Source organism: Hypanus sabinus, chromosome 6 (assembly GCF_030144855.1).
Source record: "Hypanus sabinus isolate sHypSab1 chromosome 6, sHypSab1.hap1, whole genome shotgun sequence".
NCBI classification, from domain to species: domain Eukaryota; kingdom Metazoa; phylum Chordata; class Chondrichthyes; order Myliobatiformes; family Dasyatidae; genus Hypanus; species Hypanus sabinus.
The window spans coordinates 17,282,517-17,304,379 of record NC_082711.1 but is presented as its reverse complement, the minus strand read 5'-3'; the positions used below and the strand labels follow the sequence as shown (position 1 = coordinate 17,304,379).

The 21,863-nt window shown below is 42.9% G+C and overlaps 1 protein-coding gene across 1 annotated transcript in view; it reads right to left on the bottom strand.

The window, feature by feature from the left end:
• The window catches only part of scn5lab (sodium channel, voltage gated, type V-like, alpha b), a 672,977-nt gene that overhangs the window by 282,692 nt on the left and 368,422 nt on the right, over positions 1 to 21,863 (bottom strand). The window contains exons 5-7 of the mRNA XM_059971792.1: positions 21,625 to 21,714; positions 17,521 to 17,649; positions 13,465 to 13,556 (exon numbers count right to left, since the gene is read on the bottom strand). Coding sequence (XP_059827775.1) covers positions 13,465 to 13,556; positions 17,521 to 17,649; positions 21,625 to 21,714 — 311 coding nt within the window. The remainder of the gene's footprint in view (positions 1 to 13,464; positions 13,557 to 17,520; positions 17,650 to 21,624; positions 21,715 to 21,863) is intronic.

Genomic DNA, 21,863 nt, shown 5'->3' with positions numbered 1-21,863 from the left:
ATACGTTAACCATTTAATTCCCAGGATCATTGTCGTGAACCACCTCTGGACCCTCTCCAACATCAGCACCTCTTTTCTTAGGTAAGGGGCTAAAGTCTCTCCTTACAGGTCAAAACCTCCAGTCAGGGCAACATCCTCGTGAATCCTTCCTGCACTTTTCCCAGCTTAATGACATTTTTCCTATAACCCAGGCAACCTGAACTACACACAGGGTTCCGAGTGTAATCCCACCAGCATCACACGTGGCATTGTTGTATACAGTCATATAAATTACCAGAGAAGCTGAAGCTGGATGGAAACCAACTCTCCTATTTGGCTCAAGAAAAGCTGTCACATAAAAGTTACAAGAGATCTTAGTATGGGTGAGTCACCCTCAACTTATGGCAGGAGGACCCAGAACCAAAACAAAGGGTTGCAATTTTAAAATGTCAAATTCAAAATAAATTTATTATCAAAAAATGATTCATTTTCCTGCAGGTGTTTACTGAAAAATACTTTATTTATTTAGAGCTACGGCGAGGAACAGCCCCTTCTGACCCACTGAGCTGGGCTGCCCAGCAACCCACCGATTTAACCCTAGTCTAATCACAAGACAATTTACAACGACCAGTTAGCCCTCTAGCTGGTATGTCTTTGGACTATTTGGCAGGAAACTGGAGCACCCGGAGGAATTCTGTGCGCGCACGTGAAGGCGTACAAGCTTCCTTACGGGGACACCGGAATTGAATTCTGAACTTCACCACCCCAAGCTGTAACAGTGTTATGCTAAACACTACACCACCATGGCGCCCACAAAGAGATACAGTAGAATTTATGGGAAAAAACTGTACATAAACAAAGACTGACCAATAACCAACGTGCAAAAGAAGAGACCTGGCAAAAATAAATAAATAACACTGAGATCGTGAGTTCTAGAGTCTGAGGTTGTGTTCAGAGTTGAGGTGAGTGAAGTTACCTACACCAGTTCAGGAGCCTGATGCTTCAGGGGTAACAACTGTTCCTGAAGCTGGTGCTGTGAGACCTGAGGCTCCTGTACTTCCTTCCTGATGGTAGGAATGGAATCAAAATGGACAGAAGTTGTTGTGAATCCATGATCCTCATCCCAAAGAGCTGTAATAGAGGAGACTCAGGCAGAGTTTGTGTGGCAAAAGTCACAAGCCTATAGGTCAAAGTCAGAGATAAGGCACGGAACAACCATAGTCTAAATCAGGGGTGGGCAAACTTTTTGACTTGAGGGCCACAAAGGGTTCTAAAATTTGACAGGGGGGCCGGACCAGGAGCAGATGGACGGAGTGTTTTGGTAATACACCTCATAAGAGAAAATAAAATATCATGGGATATGTAGAAAACATGTGCTTTAATTTCAATTGAAAATGAACAAATGCATTACAACAAAATATCTGTCTTTGAAGTCCCATGGTATTTAGCTATTTATTGAAATGACTTTTAAAACACTGAAAATTAAATGAATAAAATACAGCTTTTTTTAATAGTAACAGTTATTATTTTAAAGCACTGAAAATTCTGTTATCCTTCAAGATATTATCATCATCACTCTCCTCCTGACTGTCTTTATTTCAAAAACGGTAGGAGATGCAGGTCTACTTGTCCTGCTCCTTCTTATTCAATTGTCCCCTGTGCCAAAACTCAACAACGACCCGCACAATGACAGAACAGTGAGAGCGTGCCAGTATGCGGAGCTCTGTGCTCGCAAATCCCCGTAGGCTATCTCCCTTAGCCAGAACGCTGGCTAATTGTGAGCCGGTTCGGATGTGCCAGGAAATGGGTCGCCACAAGGTCACAAAGTAAAGCACAAATGTGGAGTAATACGCTACACCTCAACAAAGGTCAATGTATATAGAGTGCGTCATCTATTGGGAAGACGCCAGAATTGCGGGGAAAAAACGTTAACAAGGTTTATTAATATAATTTCATCAAGTTCTGCGGGCCGGATTAAAAAGTTTAACGGGCCGCATATGGCCCGCGGGCCGTAGTTTGCCCATGCCTGGCCTAAATGAATAACAAATGTGTTCAATTGTTCAGCCTTCTCCTCTCTAATGATCACAAGGCTTTCACACAGAATGCTAGTGGAAGAGCACAAACATAGAACTTTGAACATAGAAAAGTACAGCACGGCACAGGCCCTTCAGGCCACAATGTTGTGCTGACCCTTTAGCCTACTCCAGGACTAATCTAACCTCTAACATAGCCCCTCCATTTTTCTTTCATCCATGTGCCCATTTAAGAGTCCCTTATATATCCCTAATATATCTGCTTTTGTCACACCTGGCAGTGCATTCCACACACCCACCACTCTCCATGCAAAAACTTACCTCTGACATCTCCCTATACTTTCCTCCAAACACCTTAAGTTTATGGTCCTTTGTATTAACTATTTCTGCACTGGGAAAGACTCTTTTGACTGTCAACTTGATTTACAGCTCTTATCATCTTCTACACCTCTATCAATATCAAGTCATCTCTCATCCTCTTTTGTTCCAAAGAGAAAAACCCTAGCTTGCTCAGCCTGTCCTCACATGACCTGGTCCCTAGTAAATCTCCTCTCTAAAGTTTCCACATCCTTCTGATGCGACGAGAGGTGACCAGAACTGAACACAATACTCCAAGTATGGTCTAACCAGGATTTTATAGACCCTCAACATTACTTTGTGGCTCTTGAACTCAATCCCCTGACTACTGAAGGCCAACACACCATACACCCTCTTATCCACTCTATCAGCTTGTGCTGCAACTTTGAAGGATCCATCAATGCAGATCCCAAGATCCCTCAGTTCTTCCACACTGTTTAGATGCCTGCCATTAACTCTCTATTCTGGCTTCAAACTTGACCTTCCAAAGTGAATCACTTCACATTTTTCTGGATGGAACTCCATCTGCCATTTCTCAGCCCAGCTCTGTGTCCTATCAATGTTGTGTTGTAACCTATGACTTTAACACAGTCATTCACAGTTCTCACAGGATTCTGCTTTTGCCAGTTTCAACAGCAACAACATGCCCAGCAGTGCCATTATACTTCTATGTTGCTTCTTAACTCTTCATTAGAAGTTAAGTGCTTTTTGATTTCTAAGAGTTAAGAAGCAGCTTAGCGGGAATGGCAGATTGAGAAACCAGTGCTAACTCTTCCTTGGCAACAATTACAATGCCATGAGGTCTTCTGGGGTAATCACTCAGGACAAAGTTGGAGAGCTGCTGTTGATTTATTGTCAAGTCAAGTCGAGTCGAGTTTACCGTCACATGCACAAGTCAGGTAAACTATAGGAACAATGAAAAACTTGCTTGAAATGTCGGTATGAAAAAGTACACAGAGTATACAAATTAAAAGACTATGCAAATTAAAAGACACAGGGCAAAAGGACACATTGAAAAGTGCTTGTTAGCAGTTTACAGATCAAACGGATGAGTACTAATTATTGATGTATCTCACCTAGACAGCATATCAGCCATGAACATATGGACCACCTTGATATACTGGATCGGAAGAAACAGGATAAGGAGTTGTATTGACTTTGTTCTGCCATTCAATAAGCTCATGGCTCAGCTGACCACAATCTCACCTGTTTGCCACCATCCTTGATGCACTAGTTTTCCTATATTCATCCCTTTCAGCCTTGACTATTGGAATTAGTTTATTATTGTCATGTGTACCAAGATACAGTGAAAAGCTCGTCTTCCGTACTTTTTACTTGATGCAGATCAAATCAAAATATGTTCGGACTCCCCATCTCCTCAACCCCTTGGGCAGGAGAAGTCCAAAGATCAGCAGTCCTTTGAAAGAGGAAATCCTGCATCACCTCTGCTTTAAATGGAGACGGTGTTTCACCCTCGCCCACAGCCGGGAGCCAAGCTCCCAAGTTCCAGGCTTCCATCCTCACTGTGCCCACCTCAAGAATTCCAAACCTGGGTGTTTGAGTGAGCTTCCAAATCCCAGGGAACCCGAGACCAAACCACACACATCCTCCAGCTCCAAGCCAGAGTACCTGCCAGCTGAGCAATAGCTGGTGGAGCTGCGGCCTCACAGGCCAAGGGTTCAACCCAGGCCTCGGGGTGCCCTCTGTGCTGGGCTTGTGCTTTCTCCTGGGCCATGTGTGGATCTCCCTTGGGCGTTTTGGTTTCTTCCCACATCCCAAAGATCATGCCGGCTGGGAGGTTACTTGGCCAAATTTCTGCCAGCGTGTCGGTGAGTGGGAGAATCAGTTGGAATGAATGAGAATGGGATAGGGGCAGAATAAAATGTGGCCCTAATACGGAGTTGCACATGGTCGATGTTCAGTACGGACTTGATGGACCCTGGGGCCAGTTTCTATGTTATATCTCTCTATACTTCTACAACTTTTGATGGAGTTATAATTTAAAAGAAATACTGTATAGAGTCATAGAGTCACACTGCAAGGATAAAGGCCCTTCTGCCCAAATAGCCCATGTCTTCCCAGGTTACCATCTCAGTCAACCCCATTTGCTTGTGTTTGGCCCATCTCCACTAAAGCATAGTTTTCAACCTGGGGTCCACAGACCCCTGGGTTAATGGTAAGTCTCATTGGTATAACAAGGTTGGGAACCCCTGTTCTGAACCCTCTCCATCCACCTACCCGTTTAAATGCCTTTTTAATGTTGCCTCGGCCACTTCGTCTGGCAGCTTGTTTCATATACAGATTAACGTCTGGGTGAAAAAGTTGCCCCCAAGTGTCCCTTAACCTTAAACCTACAGCATATCCCTGATTCCCCATCCCTGGGGGAGAAAAATAATGTGCACATAAACACAAGAGATCCTGCAGATCCAGAGCAACACACACACAAAATGCTGGAGGAGCTCAGCAGGTCAGGCAGCATCTATGGAGAGGAATAAACAGGCGGCATTTTGGGCTGAGACCCTTCATCAGGACTGAATGGGAAGGGGGAAGAAGCTAGATTAAGAAGGTGGGAAGAGAGGAAGAAGTACAAACTGGCAGGTGAAAGGTGAACAACACACACAAAATGCTGGTGGAACACAGCTGGCCAGGCAGGTGAAAGGTGAAGTTGGGTGCAGGGGAAGGTGGGTATGGGTAGGGGGGGAGGGGTGAAGTGAGAAGATGGGAGGCAATAGGTAAAGGGATGAAGAAGAAGACATCTGACAGGAGAGGAGAGTGGACTATAAAAGAAAGGGAAGGAGGTGAGGCACCAGAGGGAAATGATGGGCAGATGAGGTATAATGGCTGTGCACATTCACCTTATCTATACCCCTCATGACTTTATATACCTCTATAAGATCATCTCTCATTCTCCTACTCTTCATTAAATGAAGTCCCAACCTGCTCAATCTCGTCCCATAACTCAGTCTACGTTGCACCCAGTTCTCCATCCATATTGTTCTGGGTGCCAAATAATAACTTCACCACTGTTGGCAAGAGTGGCTGAGTGTGAGTCGATGATTAACATAAAGATCAACATGTAATTGCATTTGTTACACTGCTGGCAAGAAGAGCTATTTTATTAAAATGGAAAGATATTTCTTCCCCTACATTAATTGAATGGTTTTCTCAAGTGATGTTACATCTTAGTTTGGAGAAAATTAGAAGTAGAACTTTTGATCCTCGATTTGATTTTGAGAGATGGGGTTCTTTTGCCAAATATTATCATTTAATTTGAATTAAGTTATATGGTTTTCTTCCAATTTTATTTTTTATATAAATATGAAATGACGGTTGATGACTCTGTTTTATATAATTAGATGATGGTCAAACGTATTGCTCCGGGGGGTGGGTTTGATTCCTAATGGGTTTTTTTTATAGTTAGTGGGGTTTTTTTTTAGTTAGATAGGGTTCTTTTTTCTATATATAAATTTTTTTCCATTTTTATATTTCAAGATCACTTTTTTCTTCTCTTCATCTTTATTAATTGCATGCATATTAATCTGTTAAAGCTTTGTAGCATTTTATAGCTGTTGATGATTACGTACCAATAAAAAGATTCTAAAAATGAAGATTAGCTTCACTTGTCACATGTACATTGATACATACAGTGAAGTGTGTTGCTTGCATAAAATCAAATTTCACAACCCTGCCATGCTTCCAGCGTCAACCCTGCATGCCCACAACTCACTAAACCTAACTGTACACCTTTGGGACGTGGGAGGAAACCGAGGAACCTGGAGGAGAGCCGCGTGGTCACAGGGAGAACGTACAAACTCCTTACAGACAGCGATGGCAATCAAACTTGCTGGTGCTGTAAAGGTATTGCACTAATCACTGCGCTACCGTGAACACCAGCGTATCCATCATGTTTCTGTGTTCAGGTGTAGAATCAGGTTCATTATCACCAACATCCACGTGGCTTTTGTTGTTTTACATCAGCAGCAGTACAGTATAAGTTACAATAAGAAATATATAAACTAATTAAATTTAAATAAATTAAATTAAATAAGCACTGCAAAAAGAGAGCAAAAACAGAGAGAGGTAGTGTTTATGGGTTATGTATAACCATATAACAAATACAGCACGGAAACAGGCCATCTTAGCCCGTCTAGTCTGTGCCTAACGCTTACTCTCACCTAGTCCCACCGACCCGCACTCAGCCCATAACCCTCCATTCCTTTCCTGTCCATATACCTATCCAATTTTACTTTAAATAACAATACCGAACCTGCTTCTACCACTTCTACTGGAAGCTCATTCCACACAGCTACCACCCACTCATGTTACCCTTAAACTTTAGCCCCTTAATTCTCAACTCATGTCTCTTGTTTGAATCTCCCCTACTCTCAATGGAAAAAGCCTATCCACGTCAACTCTATCTATCCCCCTCATAATTTTAAATACCTCTATCAAGTTCCCCCTCAACCATCTACGCTCCAAAGAATAGAGACCTAACTTGTTCAACCTTTCCCTGTAACTTAGGTGCTGAAACCCAGGTAACATCCTAGTAAATCGTCTCTGTACTCTCTCTATTTTGTTGACATCTTTCCTATAATTTGGTGATCAGAACTGTACACAATACTACAAATTCGGCCTTACCAATGCCTTGTACAATTTTAACATTACACCCCAACTCCTACACTCAATGCTCTGATTTATAAAGGCCAGCATATCGAAAGCTTTCTTCACCACTCTATCCGCATGAGATTCCACCTTCAGGGAACAATACACCATTATTGCTAGATCACTCTGTTCTACTGCATTCCTCAGTGCCCTACCATTTACCACATATGTCCTATTTGGATTATACTTGGGTTAGTTCACAGTCTGTACAGAAATCTGATGATCGAGGGGAAGAAATGCTGAGTGTGAGTCTTCATGCTCCTGTACCTCCTCCCTGATGGTTGCAATGAAGAGGGCAGTGTCTGTTCATGCTGCTGCGCTGTGTGAGGTAGGCTACCACGGGAGCTGGGAGCTAATGACAATCAACAGTCTCATTTGCCTCAATAAAAATTGTCAAACAGCTTAATATCCCCATAAGACACATGGGTTTTGCAAACCACCCCCAGCCACAAAATGGAGCTGGAAGGGAGACAGAAATGTTTATTTTAGATTAAAAAAGGAGCTGGAAGTACTGCTTCACCCATCAAAGGTCAGGTAGCTACCTCGGTGGTTAACATTTCAAGAAAGAACTTCCATCACAATTAATATCTTTATCCAGTTTCTCTCCCCACAGATGCTGCCTGACCTATCTTATTCTGCTTTCGACACACAGGAAACCTGGACAGAACCTGGAGGAACAAGATTCAAAAGTCAAGATTGTTTAACATCATTTCCAGTACACAGGTGTAAAGGAGAATGAAATAATCGTTTCCCCCTGAACTGATGCCGCACAAAAAACACTAAGATAAAGAACACAAAAATAATTCAAAAACCATAATAAATATAAATGCATAAGTCTGCTTATATACATAGATTGATTGCATGTCCATTATGTGACACTAGGCACAGAGGTGTCTGTACACAAGGTAACCGACAGGAAAAGATAAAGTAGTGGTGGATGGGGGTGTGGAGTGGTTGTGCATCCTGGCTATTTGAGGTTTGTTGGTTTGGAAGCCCCGCACCCAGTTGCATAGTTTTTTATTTAGACTGAGGAGTTTGTTCACCGAGGCCTGTGGGACAATAGTGTTGAAAGCCAAACAGAAATCCACAAACATAAATTGATGTAAACTAGCAATTTGCTGGAAGAACTCTGCAGGCTGAGCAGCATCTGTGGAATGGAATTGGTTAATTGGAATTGGACATGGTTTATTTATTTAGTGGCATACAGTGTGCAGTTGCCCCTTCAAGCTGCACTGCCCAGCAATCCCCAAATTTTAATCCTAGCCTAATCTAGGTACAATTTACCAACCAGTACATCTTTGGACTGTGGAGGACATTAGATCACCCTGACGAAACCCACAAGTTCACGAAGAAAACGTACAAACTCCTTACAGGCAGCAGCGGGAGAACAACCCGGCTCACTGATACTGTGAAGTGTTGTGCTAACCACTACACAACAGTGCCACCCTAATTTTTGGTTTATTGCTATTGGAATTTGAATTGGAATTGGTTCAATGAAATTGGTATTGATTTATTTGAATTGGAAATGGAATTGATTTACTGAAATTGGAATTGTTTATTGGAATTGGAATTGAAATTGAATTGGAATTGGTTTATTAGAATTGGAATTGCTTATTGGAGTTGGAATTGCTTATTGGGATTGGAATAGGTTTATTGGAATTGGAATTAGATTATTGGAATTATGATAGGTTTCTTCAGATTGGAATTGGAATTGAAATTGGTTTACTGGAATTGGAATTGGAATTGAAATTGGTTTATTTGAAATGGTATTGGTTTATTTGAATTCAAATTGGAATTGGTTTGTTGGAATTGGAATTGATTTATTTGAATTGGAAGTGAATTGGAATTCAGTTTGGTTTATTAGATTTGAATGGATTAGTGGAACTATAATTGGTTTATTCGGACTGGAATTGGAATTGAAATCGGTATATTGGAATTAGTTTATTGAATTGGTCGATTCGAATTGGTTAATTTGAATTAGAATTGGTTTATTATTGTCATGTTATTTAGACTAACTTAATGGTGCTTTATGATTATCAGAAAGCAGAATTCCAATCCAACCCTTTCTAACCCAGGGTTACATCAGAATCCAGGGCAAGCGTGTATGCGAGTGTCGATGCAAACAGTCAACAATAGAGAATGTCTGAGGGATACAAAATAATTGCAAAGCAATTTATTTTAATATGAACTCTTGGCACTGGGAGAATGAGGTTAAAGGGGTGAATAATTTTGTTCCAACAACCCACAAACTGATCATCAGGACAAGAACTATAAAGCTCACTAAGATTTTTATCTACGAGTTGCTCATACCAAACAAGAACACCCACCCAAAACTTACAATGCAATTCTACCCCATAATTAATTACAAATGAGTCCATCTAAGAGTGGGCAGTCACTGTGCAAGGTACCAGGCAATTAATACTATACATATCTCACACCATAGTGTCCAGAATTTGAGGAAAAGGTTACTTCTGCAATTATTCCTTCTCATTAACAACACCAGCAAAAAGGAGAGGGTGAGGTTCATGTTGTGGTGGCCAGAATACATAGTAAGTCTGCCAATCTATTCTTCCTACAGTAATGTGATCATTCACGTCAAACCCTACAGAACTCCCTTCTGGTTACAGGAAGATGTTGGAGAGGGTACAGATGATGTTTGCCTGGATGAAGGGCATGTGGAGAGTTTTGCGGCAGCAGAGGCTGATGACAGGGAGACCTGAGAGAAGATTATAAGAGACATAGAGTACAGAGTTGGTATCTCTTTATTCCCAGAGCTGAAATGTCTAGTACTAGAGGGCATGAGTTTTTAAGGCTTGGTTTTGATAATCCTCTGTGTGCTGCTGGGGGTAAATTTGAAGGAGATGTGCAGGCCAGGTTTTATTATTTTACACAGGGTGTGGTGGGCACCTGGTGACAGTGATGGGAAATACAATACAGGTGTGTAATAGGCTCTCAGGTAGGCTTGTGAATGCTCAGAGAACAGGGGGATATGGATACTAAATCGTGTGGATGTTGTGCTCTGTGTAGAACAGGAATGGAAACAAGGCATCCTCGATCCCCAAGCACCACCTAAGAAGGAGAAAAAGTCTGGAAACTGACAGGCCAACGTGCCTTTCTCAAACAGGGATAACCAACTAAAACAAACATACAATATAACTCAATCTGAAACCTTATCAGTGTCAAAGCAAACAAATCAACTCTGCAAGCTGTTGCACGTTTTACCACGGCTAAAGTCTTGTTACACTGCAGAATTGAAATGGCTTCTCAGTGCCCCTTCAACTGTTAGCAAAGGAATCAATTCTTAGATTTAAAATGATTCTGATTTATTTATCACACGTACATTGAAAATATACAGTGAAATACGTATATGTTGGGGGCAGCCCTCACGTGTCACTACACCTTCTGGCATCAACATTTCATGTCCAAAATGTTCCTCGGAGCAACAGAAGCAGTAACAACAAGGTTCAAGGTTCAAAGTTCAAAGTGGATTTATTATCAAAGTACATATATGTCACCATATACTACATTGATTCATTTTCTTGTGGGCATACTCAATAATTCCAATATCCATAATAGGATCAATGGTGGACAAACCAACAGGGTGGACAGCCAGTGTGCAAAAGACAACAAACTTTGAAAATGGAAAAAGTTTTAAAAAAAATTAATAATAAATAAATAATAAATGTTGAGAGCATGAGAGGAAGAGTCCTTGAAAGTGAGCCCATAGGTTGTGGGAATATTTCATTGATGATGCAAGTGAAGTTGAACGAAGTTATCCCCTTTGGTTCAAGAGCCTGATTGCTGAGGGGTAATAACGGTTCCTGAACCTGGTGGTGTGGGTCCTAATGCTCCTGTACCACCTTCCTGGTGGCAGCAGCGAGAAAAGAACATGTCCTGGGTGGTGGGACTCTTTGATGATGAATGCTGCTTTCCTGCGACACTTCTGCATGTAGATGTGCTCAATGGTGGGAGGGTTTTACCCATGATGGACTGGGCCATATCTACTACTTTTTGTAGGATCTTCCATTCAAGGGCATTGGTGTTTCCGTACCAGGCTGTGATACAACCAGTCAACATACTCTCCATCACAGAATATGTACACAATGCTGGAAGAACTCTCCATCAAACATCTGTAGAAGTTTGTCAAAGTTTTAGATGTCATGTCAGATCTTCACAAAGTCCTCCAGAAGTAGAGATGCTGCCGTGCTTTCTTCAAAATTGCATATTACAGATTCAGTGAAATGATAACACTGAGGAATTTAAAGTTGCTGACCCTCTCCACCTCAGATCCCCTGGCGAGGACTGACTCATGGATCTCTGGTTTCCTCCTCCTGAAGTCAATAATCAGCTCCTTGGTCTTGCTGACATTGAGTAAGAGGTTGGTGTGTGACACCACTCAGTCAGATTTTCAATCTCTCTCCTACATGCTATTCATCACCACCTTCGAATCGACCTACGACAGTGGTGTCATTAGCAAACTTAAGTACAGCATAGGAGCTGTGCTTGGCCACACAGTCGTAAGTGTAAAGCGAGTAGAACAAGGGGCTGAGCACACAGCCTTGTGGTGCACCTGTGCTGACAGAGATTGTGGAGGAGAAGTTGTTGCCAATTTGAACCTACTGGGGTCTGCAAGTGAGGAAATCAAGGATCCAATTGCACAAGAAGGTATTGATGCCTAGGTCTTGAAGCTTACTGTTTAGTTTTGAGGGGATGATAGTATTTAACGCTGAGCCTCCTGATCTATGAACCTTCACTGTCCAGATGGTCCAGGGTTGAGTGAAGACCCAATGCATGCCACCTGCTGTTGACCTGTGGCAGATCCAAGTTGCTTTTCAGGCAGGAGTTGATATGTTTCATCACCAACCTCCCAAAACACTTCATCACTGTGGATGTAAACCCTATGAACACAATGCTCCAAGTGTGGTTTAACCAGGGTTTTATAGAGCTCAGTCAGCCCCCACTGGCTTGGTGTGCGCCTGTGACCTTCCAAAGATGGAATGCTTCTGCAGACAATGAATGTGTAACAATTGCCTTAAGCAAATAAGTCAACAAATGAACGTTGGCAACAACTGGTTGGTGTGTTTGCTTGACCCCCCCCCCCCCCACCGCATTGTTGGATGTTTTAGCAGTGGGCATATGGAAAATGGTAGGTACAATGACTACTTTTCAAATAAATTTAGTCAGTGTATGAATAGAACAATGAGCCAAATGCAGGCAAATGGAACTTTACAGGGATATTGCCAGGACTAGGTTATCAGGGAAGGTTGATTAGGTTAGGACTCCATTCCTTGGAGCATTGAAGAATGAGGGGAGGTTTGATAGAGATCTACAAAATTATGAGGGGTATAGACAGGGTGAATGCAAGCAAGCTTTCTCCCCACAAGCTGGGTAAAATGAAAACTAGAGGCCATAGGTTTAGGGTGAAAGGTGAAATATTTAAGATAGACCTGAGGGAGGTGTTCTTCACTCAGGGGGTGGTGTGAGTGTGGGACAAACTGCCAGCGGAAATGGTAGATGTGAGTACAATTTATGGAGAGGCATATGGATGAAACAGGTATGGAGGTAATGGCTGATGTGCCAGTTGAAAGGGCTAGACTTAAGATCAGTTCAGCATGGACTAGATGGGCCAAAGGGCCAGTTTCTGTGCTGTAGTAATTGCTTTTGTAGTTTTGTACTTCTTTCTCTCTGCAACTGTTCTGCTGAGAATAGGTTACAGGGAAATAAGTGCAGGAATGAGAATGGTGGGATTACTCAGAGCTGGCGTAAACTCAAAGGGCTGAATGGCCTCACTTTGCCTTATTGGGAAAAACTGAGAAAGAGAGTGACAAGATTCCCATTTCCGTTTCCTCATCCTGAAATGGCATGGTGTTTAGCGTACAGCTGTTACACCGCCAGCAATCAGCAATAGGTGTTCAATTCCCACCACTGTCTGTAAGAAATTTGTACGTTCATCCCACGACCATGTGGGTTTCCTCCGTGCGCTCCACATTCCAAGCACATTAAGGTTAGTAAGTTGTGGGCATGTTATGTTGGTGCTGGAAGCATAGCGACACTTGTGGGCTGTCCAGCTCAATCTTCGGACTGTGGTGGTTGTTATCACAAATGACACATTTCCCTGTATGACAAATAAACATAATCTAATCTAAAATAGCCTAATCTAATCTTGAATAACAGCCTAATGTGGTCAATTGTAAAAAGTAATGACATAATTGAATACTTTTTAAATCATTTTTGCTAACATCCTAAGTGAGCAACTGTATTTCCCAAGTCGAGTAAGGTTAGTTAGGAAAGTTCACACAAACTTCAGTGTGTAACCTGACTCTGCTCTGGCAGGACCCAGATATAACTGGGCTCCCGCAAAGCTCAGCCACACTCCTGTGAGAAACGGAGTGGAAGAGAGGACGGGGAGAACCAGCCTCATGGGAATTCTTACCTGGGATAACCGAAATGGTTTTCAACGCCCTCAATACTCTGAATGTTCGGAGAGCTGAAACATTGCCGAGGTTTACGAACTCTGTTACGTACCTGAGGAGTGAAAGCACAGTTACTTGGAACGGAAACACACACAAACACCTCCCAGCTTTACCCACTACCCACACTTGCCTTCAAACAGCCAGGACCCGTTTGATTCAGTCTGTGCCACTCTTAAAGCTTCACTCATGCCTCCTGACTACCCCCCCCCCCCCTTTACAACAGAAACAGGATCTCCTTTTGTCACTCATGCACCTCGTCGAATCCATCACCTCCCTGTGGTACTGAGCTCCTTATCCTTGCCCCTCTCTGGTTAGCAAATTCAGAAATCGGAGTTCTAGTCCAGCATTCCCTCAAGATTAAGTTGCATTCTGAGTCAGTAGTGAAGATGGCAACACAATGTTAGTATTCATTCTGAGAGCATCAGAATATAAAGGCATGGAGGAACCGCAGAGGTTTTGCAAAGCATTGGGCACTCCATATTTGGAATGCTCGCAGCTGCATCTCTGTCCCGAGGACAAGACCTCCCTTCTTCAGCATGTCCTGGCTCATTTTGCTAACAAAGCCAATTCACCAAAAAAACTCAAATGATTCACCTGTTACACAAACCAAGGTGCCAGGGAGGAGAAAGAAATGCTGACCTGTGTCCAGCATTGTCACCCAGCCACCACAAGTAATTTCTGAAGTCATACGAGTCCAGAAGGCAAACAACAGACGGGCCAAAAAGTATGTAAATCTCAGGAAGCTAGAATCCAAAAGAGCCCTTGAGGATTCTAAAGAAGCCAGGAAAGAGCTCAGGAAGGGAATTGGGAAAGCCAGGAGGGGCCTTCAGAAGTCCTTGGCAAGTAGAATCGCAAGGCATTCTACACATACATCAGCAGCAAGAGGATAACTCAAGGGTAAAAGGGGGGACCTTTGCTTGGATGCGGAGGATGTGGGTGAGGTCGTTAGTGAGTTCTTTACATCAGTATTTACCAAGGAGGGGAAGTGGAAGATAGAGAGATCAGTGTCGAGTGTACTGATATACTAGGACATTTCAAGCGTTGGGTCTCTTAAAGAGCATTAAGGTGGATAAATCCCCAGGACCTGATGGGATATGCCCAGGTTCTTGAGAGAGGTGAGAGAAGAGACTGCTGGGTCTTGTCCAGTATCTTCATGCCCTCATTAGCCATAGGCAAGGTCCCAGAGGACTGGAAGTAGCTTATGTTATTCCATTGTTCCAGAAGGGAACCAGGGGTAATCCTGGAAAGTGTAGACCAATGAGTCTCCTGTCATGGGTAGGAAAGTTATTGGAGAGAATTCTGAGGGATAGGATTTATGATCATTTATGATTTATTAGGGAGAGCCAACAGGGCTTTGTGAAGAGCAACTCGCGTCCTGCTAACTTGATTGAGCATTTTGATGAGGTGACGAGGCTGATTGATGAAGGTAGAGCTGTGGAGATGGATTTTACATGGATTTTAGTAAAGCGTTTGACGAGGATTCTCACAGGAGGCCTACCCAGAAGATTAAGATGCATGGGATCCATGGTGGATTCGGAACTGGCTTTCCCATAGATGACAGAAGGTGGTGGTCAAAGGGACTTATTCCGGCTGGAGGTTTATGACATGTGGTATTCCGCAGGGATGTGTGCTGGAACCTATGCTGTTGGTGATGACCTGGATGAAAATGTAGATGGGTGGGTTAATAAGTTTGCAGTTGATATGAAGTTTGCTGGTGTTGTGGATAGTGTAGAAAACTGGCAAAGAATACAATGGGATATAGATCAGTTGCAGATATGACCATAAGACATAGGAGCAGAATTAGAATTGGCCCATCGAGTACTCTCCACCATTCAGTCATGGCTGATCCATTTATTCTCTCCTCAGCCACACTCCCTGGTCTTCACCCCATAACCTTTGATGCCGTGTCCAATTAAGAATCTATCAGGCTTTGCCCTAAATCCACCCAACGAAGAAATGGCAGATAGAGTTTAAACTGGACAAATGTGAAGTGTTACACCTTGACAGGTCAAATATAAAGAGACAGTACACTATTAAAGGCAAAACCCCTAACAGCGTTGACAAGCAGAAGGATTTTGGAGTCCAAGTTCATTGCTCCCTGAAAATGGCTACACAGGTTGATGGATTGGTTGAGAAGGCATATGGCATGCTTGCCTTTATTAGTCAAGGCGCTGAGTTCAAAAATCAAAAAGTTATGTTGCAGCTTTGCAAAACTCTAGTCAGGTGTAACACTTCACATCTGGAGCAATGCCTACAATTCTGGTCACTCATTTATAGGAAGGATGTCAAGGCTTTGCAGAGGGTGCCGAAGAGGCTTAGCATGAAGCTACCTGGATTAGAGGACATACGCTACAACAGGAGTTTGGACAAACTTGGGTTGATTTCTCTGGAGTGGCAGAGGCTGAAGGGAGATCTGATGGAGGCTATGAGAGGCATAGATAGAGTCGACAGACTGTATCTTTTTCCCAGAGTTGAAATGGCTAATACCAGAGGGCATGCATTTAAGGTGAGGGGGATAAATTCAAAGGAGAGGTGAGGGGCAAGTTTTTTTTTTACACAGAGGATGGCAGGTGCCTGAAACGCACTGCTTGGGGTGGTATTTGAGGCAAATACGTAAGGAACTTCTAAGAGGAGTTTAGATAGGCAGGTGAATGTGAAGAAAATGGAAGGATATAGATATTGTAGGCAAAGGGGATTAGTTAGGTTGGCTATTGGATTACTAATTTAATTGGATCAGTACAACCATTGTGGGGTCCTGTGCCTGTTCTATAAACACAAGAGGCTCTGCAGATGTTGGAAATCTTGAGCAACACACACGACATGCAGGAGCAAACTTATCAAGTCAGGCAGCATCTGTGGAGGGAAATAAGCAGTCAACATTTTGGGCCAAGACCCTTCAGCAGGACTGGAAAGGAAGGGGGCAGAAGCCAGAAGAAGATAGTGGTGGTGGGGGGGGGAAGTAGAAGGAGTACAAGCTGACAGGTGATAGGTGAGACAGGTGAGGGGGAGGGGCGATGAAGGCAGAAGCTGGGAGGTGATAGGTGGAAGAGGTAAAGGGCTTAAGAACAAGAAATCTGATAGGAGAGGAGAAGTCGGCCATGAGAGAAAAGAAAGGAGGAGGGACACCAGAGGGAAGTGAAGGGAAGAGAAAGGGTAGGAGGGGAGCTAAGCTGGTGAATGGAAAAGGAGAGAAAAGTGAGGGAGGAGAAATTACCAGAAGCTGGAAAAATCAATGTTCATGTGCAGGGTCATTTTCTTAATGGAACCAATTCACAGACAAAAAAGATGTTTAATTTGCTTCATTGCACCTTATAGAAATCAAGTCCTCAAAGGAGAACAAGGAATTCCAATCTGTTCCATTTATCACCCAAACACAATCATTTCAAAAGTCGCAAGGGTCCAGTGAGCAAACACATCACACATAAGATGCTGGAGGAACTTAGCAAGTAAGATCACACAGCTCTCCTGTCTGACATTTACCACAGGATGAGGTGACAAACCAGGAGCTTTGCAAGAGGTGACAAGCGTTTTATTTCCTAATACGATATTGGGGGGTGGAGGGGATATCCTTATAGTATTTAAAAACAAATGCTTATATATTGAAGATGAAGTCAAATTTAAAAAAAAACAGCTGGGCAAAGGAGACAGGGAGCAGCCGCAGTGCAAACAGACTTTGCTGTTGCATCACAGACACAATCGGGGCAGTAGGGTAGTGTAGTGGCTAGCACAATGCTGCTACTGTGCCAGTAACCCGGTGACCCAGGGTTCCAGCCTGCTGCCTTTCTGTAAGGAGCTTGTATATTCTCCCCGTGGGTCTCCTCGCACATTCCAGAGACCTACAGGTCAGTATGTTAATTGGTCACATGGGTGTAACTGGGCCTGAAGGACCTGTACCTCTAAACAAATATATAAAATTAAAATAGACAGTGACCTCATGCAATGTTCTGAACTAAAATCTAGAGCAGTACAACAGCCAGTATTATCACTTGTCAGAAAACCTCATCTATGCTACTTACGCCATCAAAATAACACTGAAATCCAACCAGTTCCACGGGTCGCGGAGGAAAGTGAATGAGTCGATGCAGAACCCTCTTGCCAAAATTTTAATCATTGATTCAAAGGTGTAAATGCCGGTGAACGTGTACCTGGTAAAATGATAGGAAAGGGACAGTATCAGCAGTTGACAGAGGGACTGAGGTGAGCTTGGCTCTTCACACAACACAGGCCAACTTGCAGGCCAGGAAATGGCGGAGAGTGAGGTTGAGAAGCGGGTGTGATCATCAGCCTTACAATGATGGCAAGCTTCAGTACGCTTTCTCAATGAACTGCTGGCCATCGGCTCGGGAATGGACAACATCTCACCAGTCGTTTCAGACCAAAGAGCAAACCTTCAGATGAAGGGGATGAGGACATGAAGCATTTGGTGTTACCCTGGTCACTGTCTGAGGGATTAACTAACATACCTCTCAACTGTCCAAAGTGAGGCTCACAGTGCAATCTTTCTCCTTTATTTGGGAAGAGGCACAGTCACAGAAATCCAATTGGTTATTTATCAGAACATGTCAATAGTCACCCAAATGGACAGAAGCTTTAGAATCTTGGGGCAAGAAAAATGGGTTTTTTTTTAGAAACAGTAAGATCATGCCTCCTTGGTCTAATCCTCCTCCTTGAGTACCTTCATAAACCTCAACCCTGCCGCTAGTTAGGAATGTTAACAAGTTAACTGGTTAACAAGAACACTATAAACCCAAGAACACTATTCCTCATTTGCACTTTTTTTTAATGTAACCAATAATAATTTTTCTGTATTGCAATGCACTGCTGCCACAAAATAGCAAATTTCACAGCACGTCGGTGATACAGGATCAGGTTTAACATCACCGGCCTATGTCATGAAATTTGTTGTTTTGCATTATGTACATTGCAATTCATAATAAATTCAATAAATTGTGCAAAAAGTGAAAAATAGTAGTGAGATAGTGTTCATGGGTTCAATGTCCATTCAGAAATCTGATGGCTGAGGGGGAGAAGCTGTTCCTGAAACACTGAGTGTGTGTCCTCCGGCTCCTGTACCTCCTCCCCAATGGTAGCAATGAGAAGAGGCCATGTCCTGGGTGATGGAGGTCCTTAATGATGGACGCTGCCTTTTTGAGGCATCGCCTTTTGAAGATGTCCTCGATGCTGCGGAGCCTAGTGCCCGTGATGGAGCTGGCTGAGTCGGCAGCTCTTCTGATTACTGCGATGTTGAATCTGATTATTCTGGGCTCAAACGAGGCATTGATTTTCTGCAGTTATTTCACTAGTTACTGCTCAATCATTTCCAGCCAATCTCTCTTCCTAATCCTAATTTCTTCATTGTGTTGCAGCTGTACCACAGTAAGATTAAGGCACATCATACTGGGGCAGCACGGTATTGTAGTGGTTAGCATAAGAGGGCTATGGGTGAGGAAATTCTAGGCAGTTTCTAGAGTAATTACACAGTCAGCACAATATTGCAGGCCAAAGGGCCAGTAATACGTGGTAGATTTCTACATTCTGCATTCAGTTCCTGCTGCTGTCTTTAAAGAGTTTGCATGTTCTTCCCATGTGACTGCAGTGGGTTTCCTCCATTTCAAAGATGTGCAGATTAGTAGGTTAATTGGTCACATGGGTGTAATTGGGCTGGAATGCCCTGTGACTATGCTGCATCTCTAGATAAATAAATTAATTAATTAATGAAACAGACCCATCACTTACTCTGTCCCGATTAAGGAAAGCCCTCCTCACTCCTCCCCAAAGTGCTAGTCTGGGAACAGAATGCGTTAGGTAGCGGGGATGAAGTTACCACAGAGGATTTGAACGAGGCGGATACTGCATTGCATGATGGGAAATGAGGTGGCTCATCCATCTTTGATGACTCAGGGTACCTCGATGCTGACCTCCCACTTTGCTTTCATGACCTTTGTCCAACAGCAACCATCAGTATCGGTCTTGACAGCTCTAGTTGACTCTAACATCTCAGGAACGAGCTGCATTGATGTGGCGCCAACTACACTCTTGGGGTTAAGGACATGGATTCCAAAGTCAAGTTCAGACAAGCGAAGGACTTAGAAGCAACAATGTGGGATATTAACATGAATTTCGTTGACATCAACTGACTAGCTATCCTTCCTGTGACCTTGTAAACACTTCTTCAGCTCTTGATTAGGCTCTCCAAACTGTCGTTAAAAATGCTTTTTGGATAACCTCATGGTCATGGGTTTCTTATCTTTCCTGGCTGGCAAAGTTCTTTGCGGCGCACACTGTGAAAGCTTTTAACCTTAGGGTCTGTATCCGTTGTTCACTCTTCTACACTAGTAAGTCACACGGTGCAGAGATTCGGTGAGTGTCAGGGAGCAGGAGCGAGTCATGATGGAATGGTGGGGCAGACTCCATGGGCTGAATGATCTAATTCTGCTCTCGTGTCCTATGGTCTTACGATTTCATACACATCCTGCACTTCTGCTGGTTACACTGTGTACATCAGCCTTGAAACTGTACCATCCACGTTGGCACGGCAGCATAGCACCACCGACCAGGGTTTACGTCCTGCCACTGTCTGCAAGGAGTCTGTACTGTGTGGGTTTCTCCAGGTCAGGGTTAGCCAGTTAATTGGTGACATGGGTGTAATTGGGTCATTGAGCCAGAAGGGCCTGTTACTGTGCTGTATCTGTAAGACAAATCTCATTTCATTACTGAAGATGTTATAATAGACATGGTCTCTGTTTTATCCCGTGCATTACTGGCAGGTTACCCTGTCTAAAACGCAGGACAGAGATAAGGCCACCTGCCTCTTTAAATCATGACTGTTTTACAGACTCATGTCATCCAGGCCATGCTCTCTTTCCTCTGCTACCATCAGGCAGGAGATACAGGAGCCTTAGGTCCCACACCACCAGGTTCAGGAACAGTTATTACCCGTCAACCATCAGGCTCCTGAACCAGCAAGGATAACTTCACTCACCTCAAACTGAATTGATTCCATTAACCTACAGACTCACTTTCAAAGCTCCACCCACCCCTCATGTTCTCACTGTTATTTATTTAACTTTTTTTATTTCTTATTTGCATGATTTATCCTCCTTGGATGTTCAGTATCATTTATTTTTATTTGTATAATTTGTCCTTTTTTCACATTCGTTGTTTGTCAGTCTTGTGTATTTTTTCACAAATTCAATTGTATTTTGTTGTTTTCCTATAAATGCCCGCAAGAAAATGAATTTCAAGGTAGTATATTGTAACATATATATACTTAGATAAAAAATTTACATTGATATTTGAACTTTGTCAACTTGAAGTGAAATTTATACCCCCAAGGCCTCCAACTCATTTATTTAGCTACTGTTAAATCAAAGTCGTTTTTTATTTGCCAACGTAAGTATGCACCAGCTTCTCAAGTTGAGAGGTATGTTCTGGGCTCCGTTCCGGAATGGGAAATGATTCCTGGGGTTCATTTCATGCTCGGTATCAATGAACCCCCTTTCTTTACAGCGGAAAGAAAAATTGATTTCTTTTCAAAGTCGGTAAGTTGTGAGAAATTCCATCTTCATTTCGGCCTCTTCATTAAAGGAAGGAACAAGTAGGTTTTTTGCCAACAGTTCAGCCTTTAACACAATTGCTGCTGTTTTGTTTTGTCAGCAAGGGATTTACACAATTTCTTGTCATATTGAGATAATCAGCCAGCAGATATGATAGAACTTGGAGTTTCTTCTCATTTGTAAACATTAGGGCAAAGGTGCTTTTTTGGTTCAGTTCCTTTAATGAGGCCACAGCAAGAGAGCAAACAGTGTTGTTTCGATAATGGAGTTAAACGCTGGTCGCTTCATGAATTCGCTTGGATGCAGCATGAGTGCACGTGGAAAGCGCGTTATGAACTGGGAATACAGTACTTAAAAAATATTAACTTACTTGCCAAATGGGTCTCACAGGGCAAGATACACCTGGTAACGCATTTCATCGGGACAGATAAGGGCACAGTTCAGAGGTCAATATTATTTACGGAATTAGGGCATTGGCATAAGAAACACACAGCAGAATTTTGTAAGGCATTGCGCGAGCCGAAAGTACAACAAAAAAAAGAGCAGAGAGGTAACTGTACTCACTCGACATTCTTTGTCCATGGGGCGGGATCAGACATGGTCATGAACACACAGTTGGTCAAAATAGTGCACATTATAAACATATTGAACATTGTGAATTGAGAGTTAAGGACAATCAGAAATCTGGCAACACTTGGCAATACAACACATTACTTTGAAGCAAGATTTCTGGAGAATGGGAGCAAAGAGATATCTTATCTACCTGGGTAAAAATAACCTGGATGAGCCGGTGTGATTAGCAA